This window comes from Salvelinus alpinus, chromosome 18 (assembly GCF_045679555.1).
Source record: "Salvelinus alpinus chromosome 18, SLU_Salpinus.1, whole genome shotgun sequence".
In the NCBI taxonomy this organism is placed as follows: domain Eukaryota; kingdom Metazoa; phylum Chordata; class Actinopteri; order Salmoniformes; family Salmonidae; genus Salvelinus; species Salvelinus alpinus.
This window is the reverse complement of record NC_092103.1, coordinates 23,748,480-23,769,539: the sequence shown is the minus strand read 5'-3', so window position 1 is coordinate 23,769,539 and position 21,060 is coordinate 23,748,480. Positions and strand designations below refer to the sequence as shown.

At 42.5% G+C, this 21,060-nt stretch overlaps 1 protein-coding gene across 1 annotated transcript in view; it reads right to left on the bottom strand.

Moving 5' to 3' along the window:
• LOC139544027 (matrix metalloproteinase-17-like) overlaps positions 1 to 21,060 on the bottom strand; it is a 100,570-nt gene that overhangs the window by 47,627 nt on the left and 31,883 nt on the right. The window contains exon 2 of the mRNA XM_071350699.1: positions 6,227 to 6,359. Coding sequence (XP_071206800.1) covers positions 6,227 to 6,359 — 133 coding nt within the window. The remainder of the gene's footprint in view (positions 1 to 6,226; positions 6,360 to 21,060) is intronic.

Here is a 21,060-nt window from a genome sequence, read left to right as displayed (position 1 = left end):
GTTTTTGCCTGCCATATGAGTTCTGTTATACTCACAGACATAATTCAAACAGTTTTAGAAACTTCAGAGTGTTTTCTATCCAATACTAATAATAATATGCATATATTAGCAACTATGACTGAGGAGCAGGCTGTTTACTCTGGGCACCTCTTTGGATCTTTCATTCAAGCTACTCAATACTGCCCCTGCAGCCATAATAAGTTAATAGAGTAACAACATGAATTTGTCCATGAGGCAGAAATAATCAAATCAAATCAAATTTCATTAGTCACATGCGCCAAATACAACAAATACAAATTACAGTGAAATGCTTACTTATGAGCCTCTAACAAACAGTGCAGTTTGAAAAAAATATGGATAAGAATAAGAGAAAAGTAACACGTAGTTAAAGAGCAGCAGTAAAAAATAACAATATATACAGGGGGGTGCTGGTACAGAGTTAATGTGCGGGGGCACCAGTTAGTTGAGGTAGTATGTACATGTAGGTAGAGTTAATTAAAGTGTCTATGCATAGATGACAACAGAGAGTGGCAGTGGTGTGGAGAGGGGGGGGTAATGCAAATAGTCTGGGTAGCCATTTGACGAGATGTTCATGAGTCTTATGGCTTGGGGATAGAAGCTGTTTAGAAGTATCTTGGACCTAGACTTGGCGCTCCGGTACTGCTTGCTGTGTGGTAGCAGAGAGAACAGTCTATGACTAGGGTGGCTGGAGTCTTTGACAATTTTTAGGACCTTCCTCTGACACCCCCTGGTATAGAGGTCCTGGATGGCAGGAAGCTTGGCCCCAGTGATGTACTGGGCTGTTCGCACTATCCTCTGTAGTGCCTTGCTGTCGGAGGCCGAGCAGTTGCCATACCAGGCAGTGACGCAACCAGTCAGGATGCTCTCGATGGTGCAGCTGTAGAACCTTTTGAAGATTTGAGGACCCATGCCAAATCTTTTCAGTCTCCTGAGGGGGAATAGGTTTTGTCGTGCCCGTTTCACGACTGTCATGGTGTGCTTGGACCATGTTAGTTTGTTGGTGATGGAACTTGAAGCTCTCAACCTGCTCCACTGCAGCCCGGTCGATGAGAATAGGGGTGTGCTCGGTCCTCTTTTTCCTGTAGTCCACAATCATCTCCTTTGTCTTGATCATGTTGAGGGAGAGGTTGTTGTCCTGGCACCACACGGCCAGGTCTCTGACCTTCTCCCTATAGGCTGTCTCGTTGTTGTCGGTGATCAGGCCTACCACTGTTGTGTCATCGGAAAATTTAATGCGGTGCGATTTGAGTTTCGCCATCATCTGGAAGACAGTGTTCCTTTTTGGTCATTGTCAGTGGAGGAAAAGGAGAGCGAAGGGATGTTGAGAGTCTGCTGCTCTCTCCTTCCTCTGAGACTGACCATCAGATGCAGGCACCATCAGCCCAGTAAAATAAAAATGAAAAGCAAATGATGTAAATGTATGCTCACTCAGCTGTGCTTCACAAGTAATGCTACAAAGGATCTATTATCGGCGTGATCATATAGCCTACCTCACATTTTTTTATATAATTTAAAAAAATCTCCCGAACTACAGTGCATTGGCAGGGAAATTCAAGCAAAGCCAATATGCGGTGATAATGTATTGGGCCTATAGCTTACTGCACAAACCTCATTGTTACAGTACTGTTTTTAATTGGTTAATGTTGCACAGGTTTACGCTTTTTAAGCCATGTAAAAAAATTAATCTGAGCAGCAGGTCTCGGCTTGCATTTTGACTCAGAAAAGGTTGGTGCCCACTGTCCGAGAGCTTTCCCTGTTAGCACTATTAACGTTTCCCTTTACTGTGACAATTGTGATCGAATCTGTGCAATATTAGCCACTTTCAATGCAACATACCAAAACAAATTGAACTATGCAAGAGATTTTGTTGTCGGCAGAACGCATCGGAGTTGGATTCTATTGCATTGACACGCACTACTCAGCCCATACTCTAAAAAAATCAGTGCGGCATAAACAATCAGAGCTGCAGTAGGGCTATATGCAAATAGACCATTGCCATATATGGATCTGTGAAATTTACTTTGAACTGGACTGTGTTTACAGCATGAGCGGTCGTGAGTAGATGCGCTTGTTTTGAGATCAAAGCGAGAGCTGCATGTACCCACGTGTGCACATTTTGTTCATATCCTTTACTAGTTAGTAAGTATCCCAGTTATAGATAATTTGTAGTCAGCAATTAGGTAGTGATTGCTTCCTACAAGAGCACAAAACCTATACATTTTTAGACACCTTTGAAAAACGAGTCAGATAAAGAGCTTTTTGTGTCTTCAAGGGGCAATGTTGTATTTTGAATCAGGCTAAGTAAGCTAAGTAGCAATAGGCAGAGGGTTGCATAATTTGTCTGATTGTAACGGCTGTCGTCTTCCTCCTCCTCGGACGAGGAGAGGCGAGAAGGATCAGAGGACCAATATGCAGCGTGAAATGTAGACATAATGAATTTATTAAAGTAAAGACGAAAAAACACGAAAGCACTTTAACAAACTACAAAACAACAAACGACGCAGACCGACCTGAACATAAGCACTTACATATACACGAAGAACGCACGAACAGGTACAGACTACAAACAAACCGAAACAGTCCCGTGTGGCGCTACGAACACAGACACAGGAGACAACCACCCACACAACAAACAATGTGAAACAACCTACCTTAATATGGTTCTCAATCAGAGGAAACGTAAAACACCTGCCTCTAATTGAGAACCATATCAGGCAACCCATTAACCAACATAGAAACACATAACATAGAATGCCCACCCCAACTCACGCCCTGACCAACTAAACACATACAAAAACAACAGAAAACAGGTCAGGAACGTGACACTGATTCTCTGTAATAATGGTATGACACAAATAATAATGCATTTTATTTTGTAAAGTAGTTTCTTGCATCAAACAACACAACAACATTTTCAGTCACCTCCTTGTCTGAAGGACAAGTGGATAAAGAGGTTAATGTTAAGCCCTGCATGTTTTTTCCCAAAAGTTTCATGGAATGTAGGCCTACATTGAACACCACACATTGGCTGCTACTGTAGGCTGAATGATGAATGAACATAAGTGACATAGAGTGGGGCAAAAAAGTATTTAGTCAGCCACCAATTGTGCAAGTTCTCCCACTTAAAAAGATGAGTAATTTTCGTCATAGGTACACTTCAACTATGACAGACAAAATGAGGAAAAAAAATCCAGAAAATCACATTGTAGGATTTTTAATGAATTTATTTGCAAATTATGGTGGAAAATAAGTATTTGGTCAATAACAAAAGTTTATCTCAATACTTTGTTATATACCCTTTGTTGGCAATGACAGAGGTCAAACGTTTTCTGTAAGTCTTCACAAGGTTTTCACACACTGTTGCTGGTATTTTGGCCCATTCCTCCATGCAGATCTCCTCTAGAGCAGTGATGTTTTGGGGCTGTTGCTGGCTAACACGGACTTTCAACTCCCTCCAAAGATTTTCTATGGGGTTGAGATCTGGAGACTGGCTAGGCCACTCCAGGACCTTGAAATGCTTCTTACGAAGCCACTCCTTTGTTGCCCGGGCGGTGTGTTTGGGATCATTGTTATGCTGAAAGACCCAGCCACGTTTCATCTTCAATGCCCTTGCTGATGGAAGGAGGTTTTCACTCAAAATCTCACGATACATGGCCCCATTCATTCTTTCCTTTACACGGATCAGTCGTCCTGGTCCCTTTGCAGAAAAACAGCCCCAAAGCATGATGTTTCCACCCCCATGCTTCACAGTAGGTATGGTGTTCTTTGGATGCAACTCAGCATTCTTTGTCCTCCAAACACGACGAGTTGAGTTTTTACCAAAAAGTTATATTTTGGTTTCATCTGACCATATGACATTCTCCCAATCTTCTTCTGGATCATCCAAATGCTCTCTAGCAAACTTCAGACGGGCCTGGACATGTACTGGCTTAAGCAGGGGGACACGTCTGGCACTGCAGGATTTGAGTCCCTGGCGGCGTAGTGTGTTACTGATGGTAGGCTTTGTTACTTTGGTCCCAGCTCTCTGCAGGTCATTCACTAGGTCCCCCCGTGTGGTTCTGGGATTTTTGCTCACCGTTCTTGTGATCATTTTGACCCCACGTGGTGAGATCTTGCGTGGAGCCCCAGATCGAGGGAGATTATCAGTGGTCTTGTATGTCTTCCATTTCCTAATAATTGCTCCCACAGTTGATTTCTTCAAACCAAGCTGCTTACGTATTGCAGATTCAGTCTTCCCAGCCTGGTGCAGGTCTACAATTTTGTTTCTGGTGTCCTTTGACAGCTCTTTGGTCTTGGCCATAGTGGAGTTTGGAGTGTGACTGTTTGAGGTTGTGGACAGGTGTTTTTTATACTGATAACAAGTTCAAACAGGTGCCATTAATACAGGTAACGAGTGGAGGACAGAGGAGCCTTTTAAAGAAGAAGTTACAGGTCTGTGAGAGACAGAAATCTTGCTTGTTTGTAGGTGACCAAATACTTATTTTCCACCATAATTTGCAAATAAATTCATTAAAAATCCTACAATGTGATTTTCTTTCCTCATTTTGTCTGTCATAGTTGAAGTGTACCTATGATGAAAATTACAGGCCTCTCTCATCTTTTTAAGTGGGAGAACTTGCACAATTGGTGGCTGACTAAATACTTTTTTGCCCCACTGTAAGTGATCACTGTGCTATTGCCTGTGTGAGAGATGGTAAAATTCCTATGAAATCTCCACATGTTATTACGAAAAGAAACTGGAAGCGGTTTGATATTCAAGGTTTTTTACACGATGTATCTAGCATTGAATGGAATAGAATGGAATTAATCCCTGATGTTGAACTAGCCTTTTCTTACTTCCACAATACATTCCAGGATGATGCAATAGGCATGCCCCTTTTAAAAAATTCAGGATTAAGGGCAGAGAGAACCCTTGGTTTACTAAGGAACTTACTAAAATCATAAGGGAACGAAATGCTATGTGGGCTAAAGCAAGAGGGACTGGTTTGGCAGATGATTGGATGGCTTATAAACGTCTTCGAAATATGGGTGTGGCTATGATCCGTAAATTGAAGCAGACCACTACCTGAAATCTACTTCACAAAATTTAAATAATCCATCCAAATTTTGACAAGTAGTGAAAGGTTTGGAGTGCAGAAAAGATACACAGCTTCCTAAACAATTGTTGGTCGACACACAGATAGTAACTGAGAGAACCTCCATTCTGAAAGCCTTGAACCAGCATTTTTTAGATGCAGGCAGTTTATTTGAAAAGGTCAAAGGTATAATTGAGCCCCCTATAAATGTACCTGGCAGCCCTGTGCACTCCTTCACCGGGTTCTCCTTTTCATCCTTCTCTTTCAGAAGTGTGTAAAGCCCTGAAAGAAATTGATTTAAAAAAATCCCCTGGCCCTGATGAACTAGACCCCCGCCTCCTACACCTAGCCGCAGACATCATTGCTCCCCCCTTAACATGTATTTGTAACCTTTAACCCAAGTAATGGAAATCTGCTTTTGTACTGCACCTCGTGAAAGGTGGAGATCCTTCGCTACTTGACAAATCTCGACCCATATCAAAATTGTCTGTACTGTCAAAGGTACTGGAGTACTTAGTTAGTAGGCAGCTAAAGACCTACTTCCAAGAAAACAACATCTTAAATGGAATACAATCAGGTTTTAGGTCTGGCCACAGCACTGTTTCAGCAACATTGAAGGTTTTAAATGACATCCACTGTGCTCTTGATAAGAAGTTACATTGTGTGTCTGTTTTTATTGATTTGTCGAAGTCTTTTGACACCGTGGACCATGCTGTGTTAGTGCAAAGGTTAAAATGTTGTGGAATTACTGGTCATGCTCTAGATTGGTTTATAAATTACCTATCAAATCGTACACAATGTGGAATGGCGGATGGTTGTAAATCTGAGTCCATAGAGGTGTGCTCAGGTGTTCCGCAAGGTTCTATTTTGGGCCCACTGTTGTTCATTTTGTATATCAACAACATTGGGGATCTTATTGAAACAGCCGATGTTCACACACACACACACACACACACACACACACACACACACACACACACACACACACACACACACACACACACACACACACACACACACACACACACACACACACACACACACACACACACACACACACACACACACACACACACACACACACACACACACACACACACACACACACACACACACACACACACACACACCTAGCACCCCAGTCTCCTCCAGTCCTCCAAACTTCTGCATGGCTTTGATGGCTTTGGTCAGGGCCTCCTTGGTCTGGAGCTGTCCAGTCACTGGGTCAGGGGGCGGGAGGTACCCATACTTACTCAGCCAATCCTGGAAGAGACAAAAGGAAGTGTTAAAAGCCATTCCAATCATTCCTGTGAGTGTTTTTATGAATGCAATTGGTGTTTGTTAGAATGTGTTTATGTGTGTTGCAGGGTTTCTGTTGTGGTGCCGTCCACCCACGGTGCTCAGAATGACAGAAATCACATTTAAATTATGGTAATTCATCTTAACAGAACATTCCACTCCTGTAATGAAGCGGACAATAAAACATAATTTTCAAACATTTGCCAGAATGCAATTCGCAGGAAAACTGATGAGAGCAGTTTCATATTTGACCAAAATGAAAATCTCTGTTAGAAACTTAGAAAGAGGGGGAACAAAAGATGCTAAAACTAGGATCGGTTGATAATATGACTAGGATTATGCCTTTGGCTTCTGGACAACGAAGGAAAGTTGATATGAAAACCAAAAGCACAGGAGAGAAATGGCATATGAGGAAGTCTTGCATAGGTGGCACTTCAAATAGGCTGGGGAAGTCAATTGAAATAAATTTGCCAAAATAATATAATTACTCCGGCCTATACAGAAATAAGAAAAAATCATCATCAATCATCAAAATACTTCACCAGAAAGCATGACTTAGCCACAGAGGAATCGAGGATAATTTATTTTATAGCTATCGATTGTTTCAAATCACCAGCTTGTAGGCCTACTGTATGCCTATTTGGGAAGCCTGCAATTTGGACAGAACGCATGGCAATAGGCCTAGCTGATTATTAAGTTAGGTCTGTTAGTTAAAAGCATTTAAAATAAGTGTGAAGATAGTGTCTTGAGTATAATTCAAAATTGAGACAAAAGAAGGGGAGGGGTGTGTGGCAAAGATATAGGCAAGTCTCTCTCCAGAATGGCTCAGCTGTCTACCGCTAATTCTTGCACATTCACTGTTTCATTGTGTGAATGGTTTGCCCTTTGATAGTTTTTTAAAATCAGTTCCCCATTACATATATCACAAGTAGTAAATATATGTAATTGGGAATTTAAATAAAGAGTAGCTCAAGTCAAGATATATAGAAAGGCTGAGTAGAGAGATTAATGCAATTTAAAGAACGTGAATTTATTATATTTTCTACTGTTTTTATTTGTCTGCTTTATGTATTTTGACTTAGATGACAATGGAAGTTATAGTCCACATGCTGAGTTCCATGCACTCATTTCTTTAGCAGCCAATGGATCACAGTGTATCAATGTGTCCATATGGTAGAGCCTGGTGCTCTCGCATTAGTTGAATTTGAACTTTTCAATTTTTACAATTTTAATTCAGATTTTTATGATTAATCATGTGACAATGATTTTGAGAAACTAAAACGTTATTATTGAAATCAAAATGTTCCACGAAAATGCGCATATGAAAATCATAACTGGCATTTAGATCGGTAGTAATGTTAGGATAAATTGTAAGCTTCCCCGAACTTCCCCAAATTCACTCACCGCCTATGAAGTCTTTATAAATTAATTGCCTCCATGTTTCTATGGTCGGATTTGCCTATAAGCTACTTTGAATCAAGGTAAGATATGTCTCATAATATGAAGTAAAACATTCAGGTATCAAACAATTAAGTAGGCCTATGTTTTCAAAATGCATACTGTCTTCAGCTTACATTGTAAAGTGGTGGTGACAAACTGATAGCCTGTTGCCTGCACTTGAATGGTGAATGGGAGGCGTGCTTCAATTACCAGTTAAGAAATCAAAATAGTAGGCCCAGCTCTTTTTAATCGTGCACCAAAACAGGTTTTAACACGTGATTGCATTTAGAATTGGGATGGGCTTATACAAGCACATGTTTTACTCCAGCATCAACCAGCTGAGGAGCTGCAGGAGAAATCCCACTCAACATAGGTTGGATAAATAAGATAGGCTACATGATGACTAACAAAAATACACACAGGCCAATTTAATTCCACTAATGAACCTATAGACTGATAAGCATGACGATCAAATGTATTTCCATCAATGAATAAAAAGCATTATTTTGCAATGGGATTTTTTTTCTCTGTCATTTTGGCCGGTAACAGTTTTATTTATCGGCTTTTATTTATTGCCAGCTAACGTAAACCCTGGTGTGTAGGTGTATGTGTGGAAAAGGTGCCTATGAACAGGTAACCAAAGTATAAACTCAGTTTGATCTCGTATCTGCGGCCCACAATGAGTGTGTGTGTTTGTGCGTCCCTGTGTTTGAGCTTGCATATGTGTGTGTGTTTCCAGTAAAGGCACACTACTCACACCGAACACTGATGACTAGAGAGATACATCTCCAGAGAGTTAATCATGTTTGGCTCTAATGAGAGTTCTGACCTCCTCTCTTAAACAGTCATATCCACTCAAGCATTTTCTCCTCCGTCTCTGAGCATGCAGTCAGAGCTGGTTTGGGTTTAAATGGGCTTTTGATCAGCGTTGAGTGATAAATGACTTGGATCGATAGCCAGGAACCCCCCCCCCCCCTTCTATTGACAACACTCCACATATTCCATTAGTCAAATTGCTTTGTGCTGACACCACAATTCTACCGATGATATGTGCCTCCCCGTCCATGGAATTATTAGAGTTCAGTGCTCCAAACTGCGAAAACTTTCTGGCTAAGTTTTAGGGACTCTAACTTGCACTAGAAACACATCAAGTTACGTTTTTTAATCAAAATGTACAACTCCTCCTACCTCGTAAAATACCAAAATTAATCAGATTCAAACCAACTCCTCCGAATGAACAAAACTATAAAGTGAGTCACTTGGACTACACTATTCAGTGTGTGTGTGTCTGTGAGTGTGTATGTGTGTGTGTCTGTGTGTGCACGCACGTGCGTAAGTGTATGTTTGACATCTCAAATCCTGGAGTGTGAAAGAGAAAAGTGACACTTCTGAAAGCGTTGATTCTGCGAAGGAGGCAGCTGTAAGCAGTGTGTTTGCGCCTTAACACTTCTGTCAAACCAAACCAAAGCACTCTGACTTCCTGCTTGCTTAACTCAGCAGCTAGTTGACAACTCATCACTCTACCACATGTGGACACTCACACACAGCCACTGGCCCAGAGACTCTGTTTACTGTCTGATTTATGGAAGCCAATCTAACACATCTGAAAGCTGCAAAAGCTACTAGAGAAAAAACTGAAATGGAAAATTTTTACATCTATAGCAGCTGATTTAGAAGAATGAAGACATCAGCATTTCAGTCGTCTGCTGACTGGAGAGTGGAGAGAATGGAAGATTGTGGGCCGAGGGGTTTGCTCTGATTCGGTGCGGTTCTGCTGAGCTGGTAGGTTCTGTGTCGCCCAATAGTCCAACTGCCACCACACTCCCCAGTTTTTTAATGGATTGGATTCAGTAGAATAACGCATAAGTCTAAGCCTTTTCATACTGTACACTGGCTTGGGCATTCATCATGCTGCCTCTAAGAGACTCCTAATACCCAGAGAGAGAGATGATGCGAGAGAGAGATGGAGAGAGGACAGTGCTTAGTACTGAGAGAACAGACCCTAAAGGAGGACAACACGTCATCAGAGAGAAAACAGAGTGTGGGATTAAGGAAAGAGGTAATAAGAGAAAGAGAAAGACAGAGTGAGGGGGTGAGAGAAAATGGAAAGCACAATGAGAGAGACAGATGCAACAATGTGTGTGTATTTTGGATTTGTATTTATTAAGGATCCCCAAGGCAGCAGCTACTCTTTCTGAGGTCCAGCAACATTAAGGCAGTTACAGTTGAAGTCGGAAGTTTACATACACCTTAGCCAAATACATTTAAACTTAGTTTTTCACAAATCCTGACATTTAATCTGTCACGACTTCCGCCGAAGTCGGTCCCTCTCCTTGTCCAGGCGGCGGTCGGCGGTCGACGTCACTGGCCTTCTAGCCATCGCCGATCCACTTTTCATTTTCCATTTGTTTTGTCTTTGTTTTACACACCTGGTTTCAATTCCCCAATTACATGTTCATTATTTAACCCTCTGTTTTCCCCATGGTTTTTATGCGTGATTGTTTTATGTATGTTCGGTCCGTTATTGTGGGCTCGGTATTATGACATGTTTTTGGAATATTTGACTCCTCTGCACCAGCTACACCCAGACCATTACATAATCCTAGTAAAAATTTCCTGTCATAGTTCAGTTAGGATCACCACTTTATTTTAAGTATGTGAAATGTCAGAATAATAGTAGAGAGAATTATTTATTTCAGCTTTTATTTCTTTCATCACATTCCCAGTGGGTCAGAAGTTTACATACACTCAACTAGTATTTGGAATCATTGCCTTTAAATTGTTAAACTTGGGTCAAACGTTTCGGATGGCCTTCCACAAGCTTCCCACAATAGGTTGGGTGAATTTTGGCCCATTCATCCCGACAGAGCTGGTGTAATTGAGTCAGGTTTGTAGGCCTCCTTTCCCGCACATGCTTTTTCAGTTCTGCCCACAAATATTCTGTAGGATTGAGGTCAGGGCTTTGTGATGGCCACTCCAATACCTTGACTTTGTTGTCCTTAAGCCATTTTGCCACAACTTTGGAAGTATGCTTGGGATCATTTTCCATTTGGAAACCCATTTGCGACCAAGCTTTAACTTCATGATGGCTTGAGATGTTGCTTCAATATATCCACATAATTTTCCGTCCTCATGATGCCATCTATTTTGTGAAGTGCACCAGTCCCTCCTGCAGCAAAGCACCCCCACAACATGATGCTGCCACCCCCGTGCTTCACGGTTGGGATGGTGTTCTTCGGCTTGCAAGCCTCCCCTTTTTCCTCCAAACATAACGATGGTCATTATGGCAAAACAGTTCTATTTTTGTTTCATCAGATCAGATGACATTTCTCCCAAAAGTACGATCTTTGTCCCCATGTGCAGTTGCAAACCATAGTCTGGCTTTTTTATGGTAGTTTTGGAGCAGTGGCTTCTTCCTTGCTGAGCGGCATTTCAGGTTATGTCGATATAGGACTCGTTTTACTATGGATATAGATACTTTTGTACCTGTTTCCTTCAGCATCTTCACAAGGTATTTTGCTGTTGTTCTGGGATTGATTTGACCTTTTGCATCTCTAGGAGACAGAACGCGTCTTCCTGAACGGTGTGACGGCTGCGTGGTCCCATGGTGTTTATACTTGCGTACTATTGTTTGTACAGATGAACGTGGTACCTTCAGTCATTTGGAAATTGCTCCCAAGGATGAATCAGACTTGTGGAGATCTACAATTGTTTTTCTGAGGTCTGAGGTGTCTTTTGATTTTCCCATGATGTCAAGCAAAGAGGTACTGAGTTTGAAGGTAGGCCTTGAAATACATCCACAGGTACACCTTCTATTGACTCAAATTATGTCAATTAGCCTATCAGAAGCTTCTAAAGCCATGACATAATTGTCTCGAATTTTCCAAGCTGTTAAAGGCACAGTCAACTTAGTGTATGTAAACTTCTGACCCACTGGAATTGTGATACAGTGAAATATAAGTGAAATAATCTATCTGTAAACAATTGTTGGAAAAATTACTTGTGTCATGCACAAAGTAGATGTCCTAACCGACTTGCCAAAACTATAGTTTGTTAACAAGAAATTTGTGGAGTGGTTGAAAAACGAGTTTTAATGACTCCAACATAAGTGTATGTAAACTTCCGACTTCAACTGTATATACAATTTAAAATAACACTTTTCATAAAACTTTCACAACACTAAGTGTGTTCCCTCAGGTAACTGCTCAACTATCACATATCTACAATACAATATCCATGTGTACGTGTGTGTAGAGTGTGTGTCTTATCATGTGTACATGTGTCTGTGCCTGTGTGTGTGTGTCTCTTCACAGTCCCCGCTGTTCCATAAGGTGTATTTGTATCTGTTTTTAAAAATCTGATTCTACTGCTTTTATCAGTTACCTGATGTAGAATAGAGTTCCATGTAGCAATGGTTCTATGTAGTACTGTGCGCCTCCCATAGTCTGTTCTTGACTTGGGGATTGTGAAGGGACCTTTGGTGGCATGTCTTGTGGGGTATTTATGGGTGTCCGAGTTGTGTGCTAGTAGTTAAAACCGACACCTCGGTGCATTCACCCATTTCAACACTTCAACAAGCAGTGATGAAGTCAATCTCTCTTCCACTTTGAGCCATGAGAGATTTATATGCATATTATTAATGTTAGCACTCGGTGTACATTTAAGGGCCAGCCGTGCTGCCCTGTTCTGAGCCAATTGTAATTTTCCAAAGTCCCTCTTTGTGGCACCTGACCACACAACTGAACAGTAGTCCAGGTGCGAGAAAACTAGAGCTTGTAGGACCTGCCTTGTTGATAGTGCTGTTAAGAAGGTGGAGCAGGGCTTTATTATGGACAGACTTCTCTCCATTTTAGCTACTGTTGTATCAATATGTTTTGACCATGACTGGCTCAATTTCTACATCATTTTTTAAAAGATTAAGTTGAGGTTTATGGTTTAGTGAATGATTTGTCCTAAATACAATGCTTTAGGTTTTTGAAATATTTAGGATTAACTTATTCCTTGCCACCCATTCTAAAACTAACTGCAGCTCTTTGTTAAGTGTTTCAGTGATTTCACTCGCTGTAGTAGCTTACGTGTATAGTGTTGAGTCATCTGCATACATAGACACACTTATTTTACTCAAAGCCAATGGCATGTTATTGGTAAAGATTGAAAAAAGTAAGAGGCCTAGACAGCTGCCCTGTGGACTTCCTGATTCTACCTGGATCGTGTTGGAGAGGCTTCCATTAAAGAACACCCTCTGTGTTCTGTTAGACAGGTAACTCTTTCTCCACAATATAGCAGGGGGTGTAAATCCAAAACACATACATTTTTCCATCGGCAGACTATGATCGATAATGTCAAAAGCCGCACTGAAGTCTAACAAAACAGCTCCCACAATGTTTTTATCATCAATTTCTCTCAGTCATTTGTGTAAGTGCTGTGCTTGTTGAATGACCTTCCCTATAAGCATGCTGAAAGTCTGTTGTCAATTTGTTTACAGTAAAATAGCATTGTATCAGATCAAACACAATTCTTTCCCAAAAGTTAACTAAGGGTTGGTACCTGGCTGATTGGTCGGCTATTTGAGCCAGTAAAGGGGGCTTTACTATTCTTGGGTAGCGGAATTACTTTTGCTTCCCTCCAGGCCAGAAGGCACACACTGTCTAGAAGGCTTAGATAGACAACAATAATTTTTTCACCTCTTCCACACTCACTTTACAGAAATATTTCATAATTTGATCAGTTATACTTGGATGTGTAGTGTCAGTGCTTGTTAGCGGCATGTCATGCCTAAGTTTGCTAATCTTCCCAATGAAAAAATCATTAAAGTAATTGGCAATATCAGTGGGTTTTGTGATGAATGAGCCATCTGATTAAATTAATGATGGAGCTGAGTTTGCCTTTTTGCACAAAATTTCATTTAAGGTGCTCCAAAGATTTTCTTTACACCATTTATCTTTGTTTCATAGTAAAGTTTCTTATTCTTTTCATTCATTTTAGTCACATGATTTGTAAATTTGCAGTATGTTTGCCAATCAGATGTGCAGCCAGTGTGCGACTTTCTTTATTTTGATAGTTTATCAAATATAGTATATACATCTGGGATTAGTAGAGCAAGATATGTAAACATCATTATTAAAGTGGCATTAATAAAGTGACTAGTGATCCATTTCTTAGAGTGGCCAATGATTTCAAGTCTGTATGTAGACAGCAGCCTCTCCGTGTGTGTGATGGCTGTTTAACAGTCTGATGGCCATGAGATAGAAGATATTTTTCAGTCTCTCAGTCCCAGCTTTGATGCACCTGTACTAACCTCGCCTTCTGGATGGTAGTGGGGTGAACAGGCAGTGGCTCGGGTGGTTGTTGTCCTTGATGATCTTTTTGGCCTTCCTGTGACATTGGGTGCTGTAGGTGTCCTGGAGGACAGGTAGTTTCCCCCGGTGATGTGTTCTGCAGACCGCACCACCCTCTGGCGAGCCCTGCAATTGTAGGCGGTGCAGTTGCCGTACCAGGCGATGATACAGCCTGACAGGATGCTCTCAATTGTGCATCTGTAGACGTTTGTGAGGGTTTTAGATGACAAACCAGATTTCTTTAGCCTCCTGAGGTTGAAGAGGCGCTGTTGCACCTTCTTCACCACACTGTCTGTGTGGGTGGACCATTTCAGTTTGTCCGTGATGTGTATGCCGAGGAACTTGAAACGTTCCACCTTCTCCACTGCTGTCCCGTCAATGTGGATAAGGGGGTACTCCCTCTGCTGTTTCCTGAAGTCCACGGTCATCTCCTTAATTTTGTTGATGTTCCTGACACCACACTCCGAGTGCCCTCATCTCCTCCCTATAGGCTGTCTCATTTTCGTTGGTGATCAAGCCTACTACTGTTGTGTCATCTGCAAACTTGATGATCGAGTTAGAGGCGTGCATCACCACGCAGTCATGGGTGAACAGGGAGTACAGGAGTGGCATGAGCACGCACCCTTGTGGGGCCCCAGTGATGAGGATCAGCGAAGTGGAGATGTTGTTTCCTACCTTCACCACCTGGGGGTGACCCGTCAGGAAGTCCAGGACCCAATCGCACAGGGCGGGGTTGAGACTCAGGGCCTTAAGATCAATGATGAGCTTGGTGGGTACTATGGTGTTGAATGCTGAGCTGTAGTCAATGAACAGGATTCTTACATAGGTATTCCTCTTGTCCAGATGGGATAGGGCAGTGTGCAGTGTGATGGCGATTGCATCGTCTGTGGACCTATTGGGGAGGGTTGCAAATTGCAGTGGGTCTAAGGTGACAGGTAAGGTGGAGGTGATATGACTAGTCTTGACTAGTCTCTCAAAGCACTTCATGATGACAGAAGTGAGTGCTACGGGGCGATAGTTATTCAGTTCAGTTACCTTTGCCTTCTTGGGTACAGGAACAATGGTGGCCATCTTGAAGCATTTGGGGACAGCAGATTGTGATAGGGAGAGATTGAATATGTCCGTAAACACATCAGCCAGCTGGTCTGTGCATGCTCTGAGGACGCGGCTAGGGATGCAGTCTGGGCCGGCAGCCTTGCGAAGGTTAACACGTTTAAATGTCTTACTCATGTCGGCCACGGAGAAGGAGAGCCCACAGACCTTGATAGCGGGCTGCGTAGGTAGCACTGTGTTATCCTCAAAGTGGGCAAAGAAGGTGTTTAGTTTGTCTGGAAGCAAGATGTCGGTGTCCGTGAGGTGGTTCTGTTTGTAACTACCCGTATAGGTTGACCTGAGCCAGGTTGCAGGCACTAGTTACAGTTTGAAGCTTTTTCTTGAGTGGGAAGCTTGATGAAAGCCAGTCAATATTTAAATCACCCAGAAAACATAGATCTCTGTTGATCTCATACATTATCAAGCATTTCACACGTTATCCAGATACTGACTGTTAGCACTTGGTGGTCTATAGCAGCTTCCCACAAGAATGGGCTTAAGGTGAACCTGTAGCCATATTACAGGAATGTGGTTCGGAATATAAACAACAAGACCTCCACCATTGGCACTTCTGTCTTTTCTGTAGATGTTACAACCATGTATTGCTACCACTGTATTCTCAAAGGTATTATCTAAGTGAGTTTCAGATATTGTCAGAATATGAATGTGATCTGTTACTTGCAAAGTATTGATTTCATGAACCTTGCTACATATGTTAATGTGGGCTATTTTTAGCACTTTTCTGGGATGCTTAACTGATTTTATTACTTTACTGGGAAGCTTAGCAGAAGCAGAAATTCTCATGTTATTTATGTTAGTGCAGGGTGAGCTGCACACAGTGGACATCCTACTACGGCACACCGCCTCAGTGCTAACAGTATAACTGGTTCATAGGCACATGATTACTGCATACAAAAGCTGTAACATCAGCAGAGGCATTCAGGGCATTTAGAGGGACATATATTAGGTTACTTACATTGTGTCTTCCAACGCCCCTGTGATAATGTACATTTGCTGAATTATTATGACAACTCAGCAACCCAATGGTTGGGATTAACTGAGCTGGGCTTGGGTCATTGATAAGTCATTGTCTCAATGCAGCCTTATAATGCTGTGAAAGGATCCAGGAACCCAAATCATTTGGGTGGATCCCATCCTCCTTATAAATTGAGCTTTGTTTCCAGAAGGTATCAAAATGGTCAATAAACGTTACCCCCACAGAGCTGCAATAGTCACGCAGCCAGTTATGGAGGGCTAAAAGTCTGCGGAAACTTTCAATGCTATGATTTAGGGATGGCACAGGGCCAGATATTATGGGCCTTTGTTGGTGTCAAGCAGAGACCCAATCAGTTCTTTAAAATCCATCTTCAACTGTTCTGAGTTGACCTTCATAATGTCATTGAATACCACATGAACTATGATAGACTCACTTTCCTGATGCAGGTTTAAAATGTTTGGGAGCAGCTTATTGATGTCCTGTACTCATGCTCTTGGATAGCACAACATTTTTGCTCCAGCGACTGAGACATTTCTCACCATTGAACTGCCCAATACAATGGCCGGAGAAGGGGATGGAGAAATCCGCCCATTCCTACCCCTCACACAGTTTGTGGAACCTTTCACGGGCCCACGAGAAACAGGATAGCGTGCGTCCGCAGCTCCCGGCGATAGATCCAGACCTCACACAACAGGCAGAGCCCAGTCAGATCCAGAGAGAGGGAAAGGAGCCGGAAATAGACGACAAAGCCGCTGCTGGAGTCAGCGTAGTTGGAGGCAGTCCCAGCGATGAAGGCACAGGTACATCGGCCACCAGGGTGGCAAAGCTATTCCTCATGTCAATCTGCTCCGAACCTTTCGCAGACACTCCAGTCCACTTAGCAACATACCACTGCCTTCGGTTTCCACAACTTGTGACATGGGACCAGCCCTGGTTGGAGAATCATCTTGCTCCATACGTGATGGAGGAGGAGAAGCAGATGGAGACGACTTCCTTGGCAGGCAAGTTCCAGGTAGCACAGGCCATTCGGATAGGGACAGATGATAAGGTGGGATACATCTATCAAGCCCGAGCGCTGTCCAGCCACAGGAGTTGAGAACAAAAAAAGTTCCAATTTGCCTGTAAGTTCACACAGAATTGCTTGCTAAGGATAGCCACCTCATTCCTGTAATCCTCCGCAAGCAAACAATTGCTGCATTGGAACTACAGATTGTCAATATTGTCCTGGACAAGAGAGGAATAAACACAGATTATACAAACTTTCGTGAGCTATTGCAGGCAAAACGGGCTCTATTGCAACCTAACTAGCTAGCTAGCTGGCTAGTTGGCAACAGGTTTTGACACAAACACTTATGAACAAAATAAAACTTAGGAAGCAACAGGTCGAGGCGCAGGAGGTATCCAAATTCGTGACAGGGGTTTGTGTGTGTGTGTGTGTGTGTGTGTGTGTGTGTGTGTGTGTGTGTGTGTGTGTGTGTGTGTGTGTGTGTGTGTGTGTGTGTGTGTGTGTGTGTGTGTGTGTGTGTGTGTGTGTGTGTGTGTGTGTGTGTGTGTGTGTATGAGAACACTGTGTATAAATCTTTGATGACGCAGCAGGAGGACAGTATAGATCAGGCCTGGGCAACTTCAGTCCTCGGAGCCTGATTGGTGTCACACTTTTGCCCCAGCCCCAGCTAACACACCTGACTCCAATAATCAACATCTTCAGTTAAAAATGCAATTAGTTTAAATCAGGTGTGTTTTCTAGGGATGGGGGAAAAGTGTAACACCAATCAGGCCCCCGAGTTGCACAGGCCTGGTATAGATAGTGGAGGCACGACTCTTTAATCACTGACCATCAACACAACAGACAACAGAGGAGGACATGATCATACAACAGTTAAACCACACTGTTCTGACCCTCGGATGGAACAACGAATGGACATATGTTACCATCTGTGGAGACATACTGATATCAGGACGGATGTCACGTTAGGGTCAAGATGTTTTCCATGGCAGGTCACTTTTCCTGGTTATGTTGACATATTAATTAATTAACCAGCAGGACTGAAAGAGTGACAACTCTCCTCTCCTCTTCTCTCATCCCAGTCTCATGTTGACTGTTCTGGGCTCCACTCCCTGCTTACACTGTTTGTGTGTTAACTGAGCTTCCAGCTGTGTCTCTGTACGGAGAGAGAGCTCACTCTCTGTGTGTGTGTGTGCACATATGTTCGTGTTTCTATGTGAGTGTGTGACAGTTTCTTTTTCTCCCTCTCTTTCCGTGTGTGTGTGTGTGTTTGTGTATGTGTGCATGAGTTTGCGTTTCTATGTGAGTGATTGATTATATTATAGTTCACTCTTGATTGATTATAGTGATTAATATTACCATTCGATGATGCTATATTTTTATTACGATTATTATCACCATAAGTATTTATCCTGGTCCAGCCACTTTAACCCCTGTTGACATGTACATTCCTTTCTCAATCACTCCAGTAGCCCTGCACATTGAAGTAATGGAACTGGCACTGCACTGCATATAAGACCTGTACATACAGTAACTGCATTCTCCTGTTTCTTTTTATTTAATATTTTCTACTCTCGCATTTAACATGTCTTATTTCACACATTTTATTTCATGTGTTTTTATCTGTATTACTACCTTCTATTGTGCATTGTTTGGAAAGAGCTTGCAAGATAAGCATTTCACTGTACTGTTTTACACCTGCTGAATCCTGTGCATGTGTTTGCGTGTGTGTGTGTGTGTGTGTGTGTGTGCGTGTGAGCTCTCCACCTCCCGCTGGCTTGGAAATCGATGCATGACGAGTTATAGCACACTCCGTGGCATTGCCCTGGTACAGTTATCAACTCCAGTGGGGTTCGTTAAGAAGTGGAAGATGAGATCCCTCTCACCAGCTACAACACAATACAGCCCCACACACACACACCACACCAGGCCACCTACCCTGCAACAGTCCTCACACCTGCTTATCCAGCTCTAAAAAAGCCTATGATTGAAAGGCTAGGACAAACACCAGCATTTTAATTTTATTTATTTCACCTTTATTTAACAAGGTAGGCAAGTTGAGAACAAGTTCTCATTTACAATTGCGACCTGGCCAAGAAAAAGCAAAGCAGATCGATACATACAAAAACACAGAGTTACACATGGAGTAAAACAAACATACAGTCAATAATACAGTACAAAAATAAGTCTATATACGATGTGAGCAAATGAGGTGAGATAAGGGAGGTAAAGGCAAAAAAAAGGCCATGGTGGCGAACTAAATACAATATAGCAAGTAAAACACTGGAATGGTAGATTTGCAGTTGAAGAATGTGCGAAGTAGAAATATAAATAATGGGGTGCAAAGGAGCAAAATAAATAAATAAATAAATACAGTAGGGGAAGAGGTAGTTGGTTGGGCTAAATTATAGATGGGCTATGTACAGGTGCAGTAATCTGAGAGCTGCTCTGACAGCTGGTGCTTAAAGCTAGTGAGGGAGATAAGTGTTTCTAGTTTCAGAGATTTTTGTAGTTCGTTCCAGTCATTGGCAGCAGAGAACTGGAAGGAGAGGCGTCCAAAGGACGGAAGAATTGGTTTTGGGGGTGACCAGAGAGATATACCTGCTGGTGCGCGTGCTACAGCTGGGTGTTGCTATGGTGACCAGCGAGCTGAGATAAGGGGGAGGGTCTTGTTACCTAGCAGGGTCTTGTAGATGACCTGGAGCCAGTGGGTTTGGCGACGAGTATGAAGCGAGGGCCAGCCAACGAGAGCGTACAGGTCGCAGTGGTGGGTAGTATATGGGGCTTTGGTGACAAAACAGATGGCACTGTGATAGACTGCATCCAATTTATTGAGTAGGGTATTGGAGGCTATTTTGTAAATGACATCGCCGAAGTCGAGGATCGGTAGGATGGTCAGTTTTACAAGGGTATGTTTGGCAGCATGAGTGAAGGATGCTTTGTTGCAAAATAGGAAGCCAATTCTAGATTTAACTTTGGATTGGAGATGTTTGATGTGAGTCTGGAAGGAGAGTTTACAGTCTAACCAGACACCTAGGTATTTGTAGTTGTCCACATATTCTAAGTCAGAACCGTCCAGAGTGGTGATGCTGGACGGGCGGGCAGGTGCAGGCAGCGATCGGTTGAAGAGCATGCATTTGGTTTACACCCTTGAGAATCAGAGTTATACACCACTGGACTGATAAAGGGAATACGAATATAATGCCTGTCTGGATATGGGATTTGACTCAATCACAGCACAGATGATTTCACCCTATATCATCAGTCCATCAGTCAAGCAATGAGAAAACCATCTTCCAACAAATCAGTGTAAGGGACAGACAGGCACTTTGCCCAATAACCACTCTCCTTGGGTTACTTACAGTAAGATACTAGCAGTCCAAGTGTTTGTGTGTGTGTGTGTGTGTGTGTGTGTGTGTGTGTGTGTGTGTGTGTGTGTGTGTGTGTGTGTGTGTGTGTGTGTGTGTGTGTGTGTGTGTGTGTGTGTGTGTGTGTGTGTGTGTGTGTGTGTGTGTGTGTGTGTGTGTGTGTGTGTGTGTGTGTGTGTGTGCAAAATCTCAGGAAAGGGATGGGTATGTCTTCACTAATAAGCACAAAAGCCCATTTATTTACACCTCAAGCCAGATCAGAGGTGGAGAGAGAGAGCCTGACCTCCAATAACAAGACTGGTAATAACAGGCTGGTTTTCTATTCCCAGACAACCTTGTAGACAACGCATCAAAAACCAACAGCAATGTTGATGGTTGTTTATAATTGATTGGACTTAAAAAGCGTTTAGCTGTAGGCCAAAAC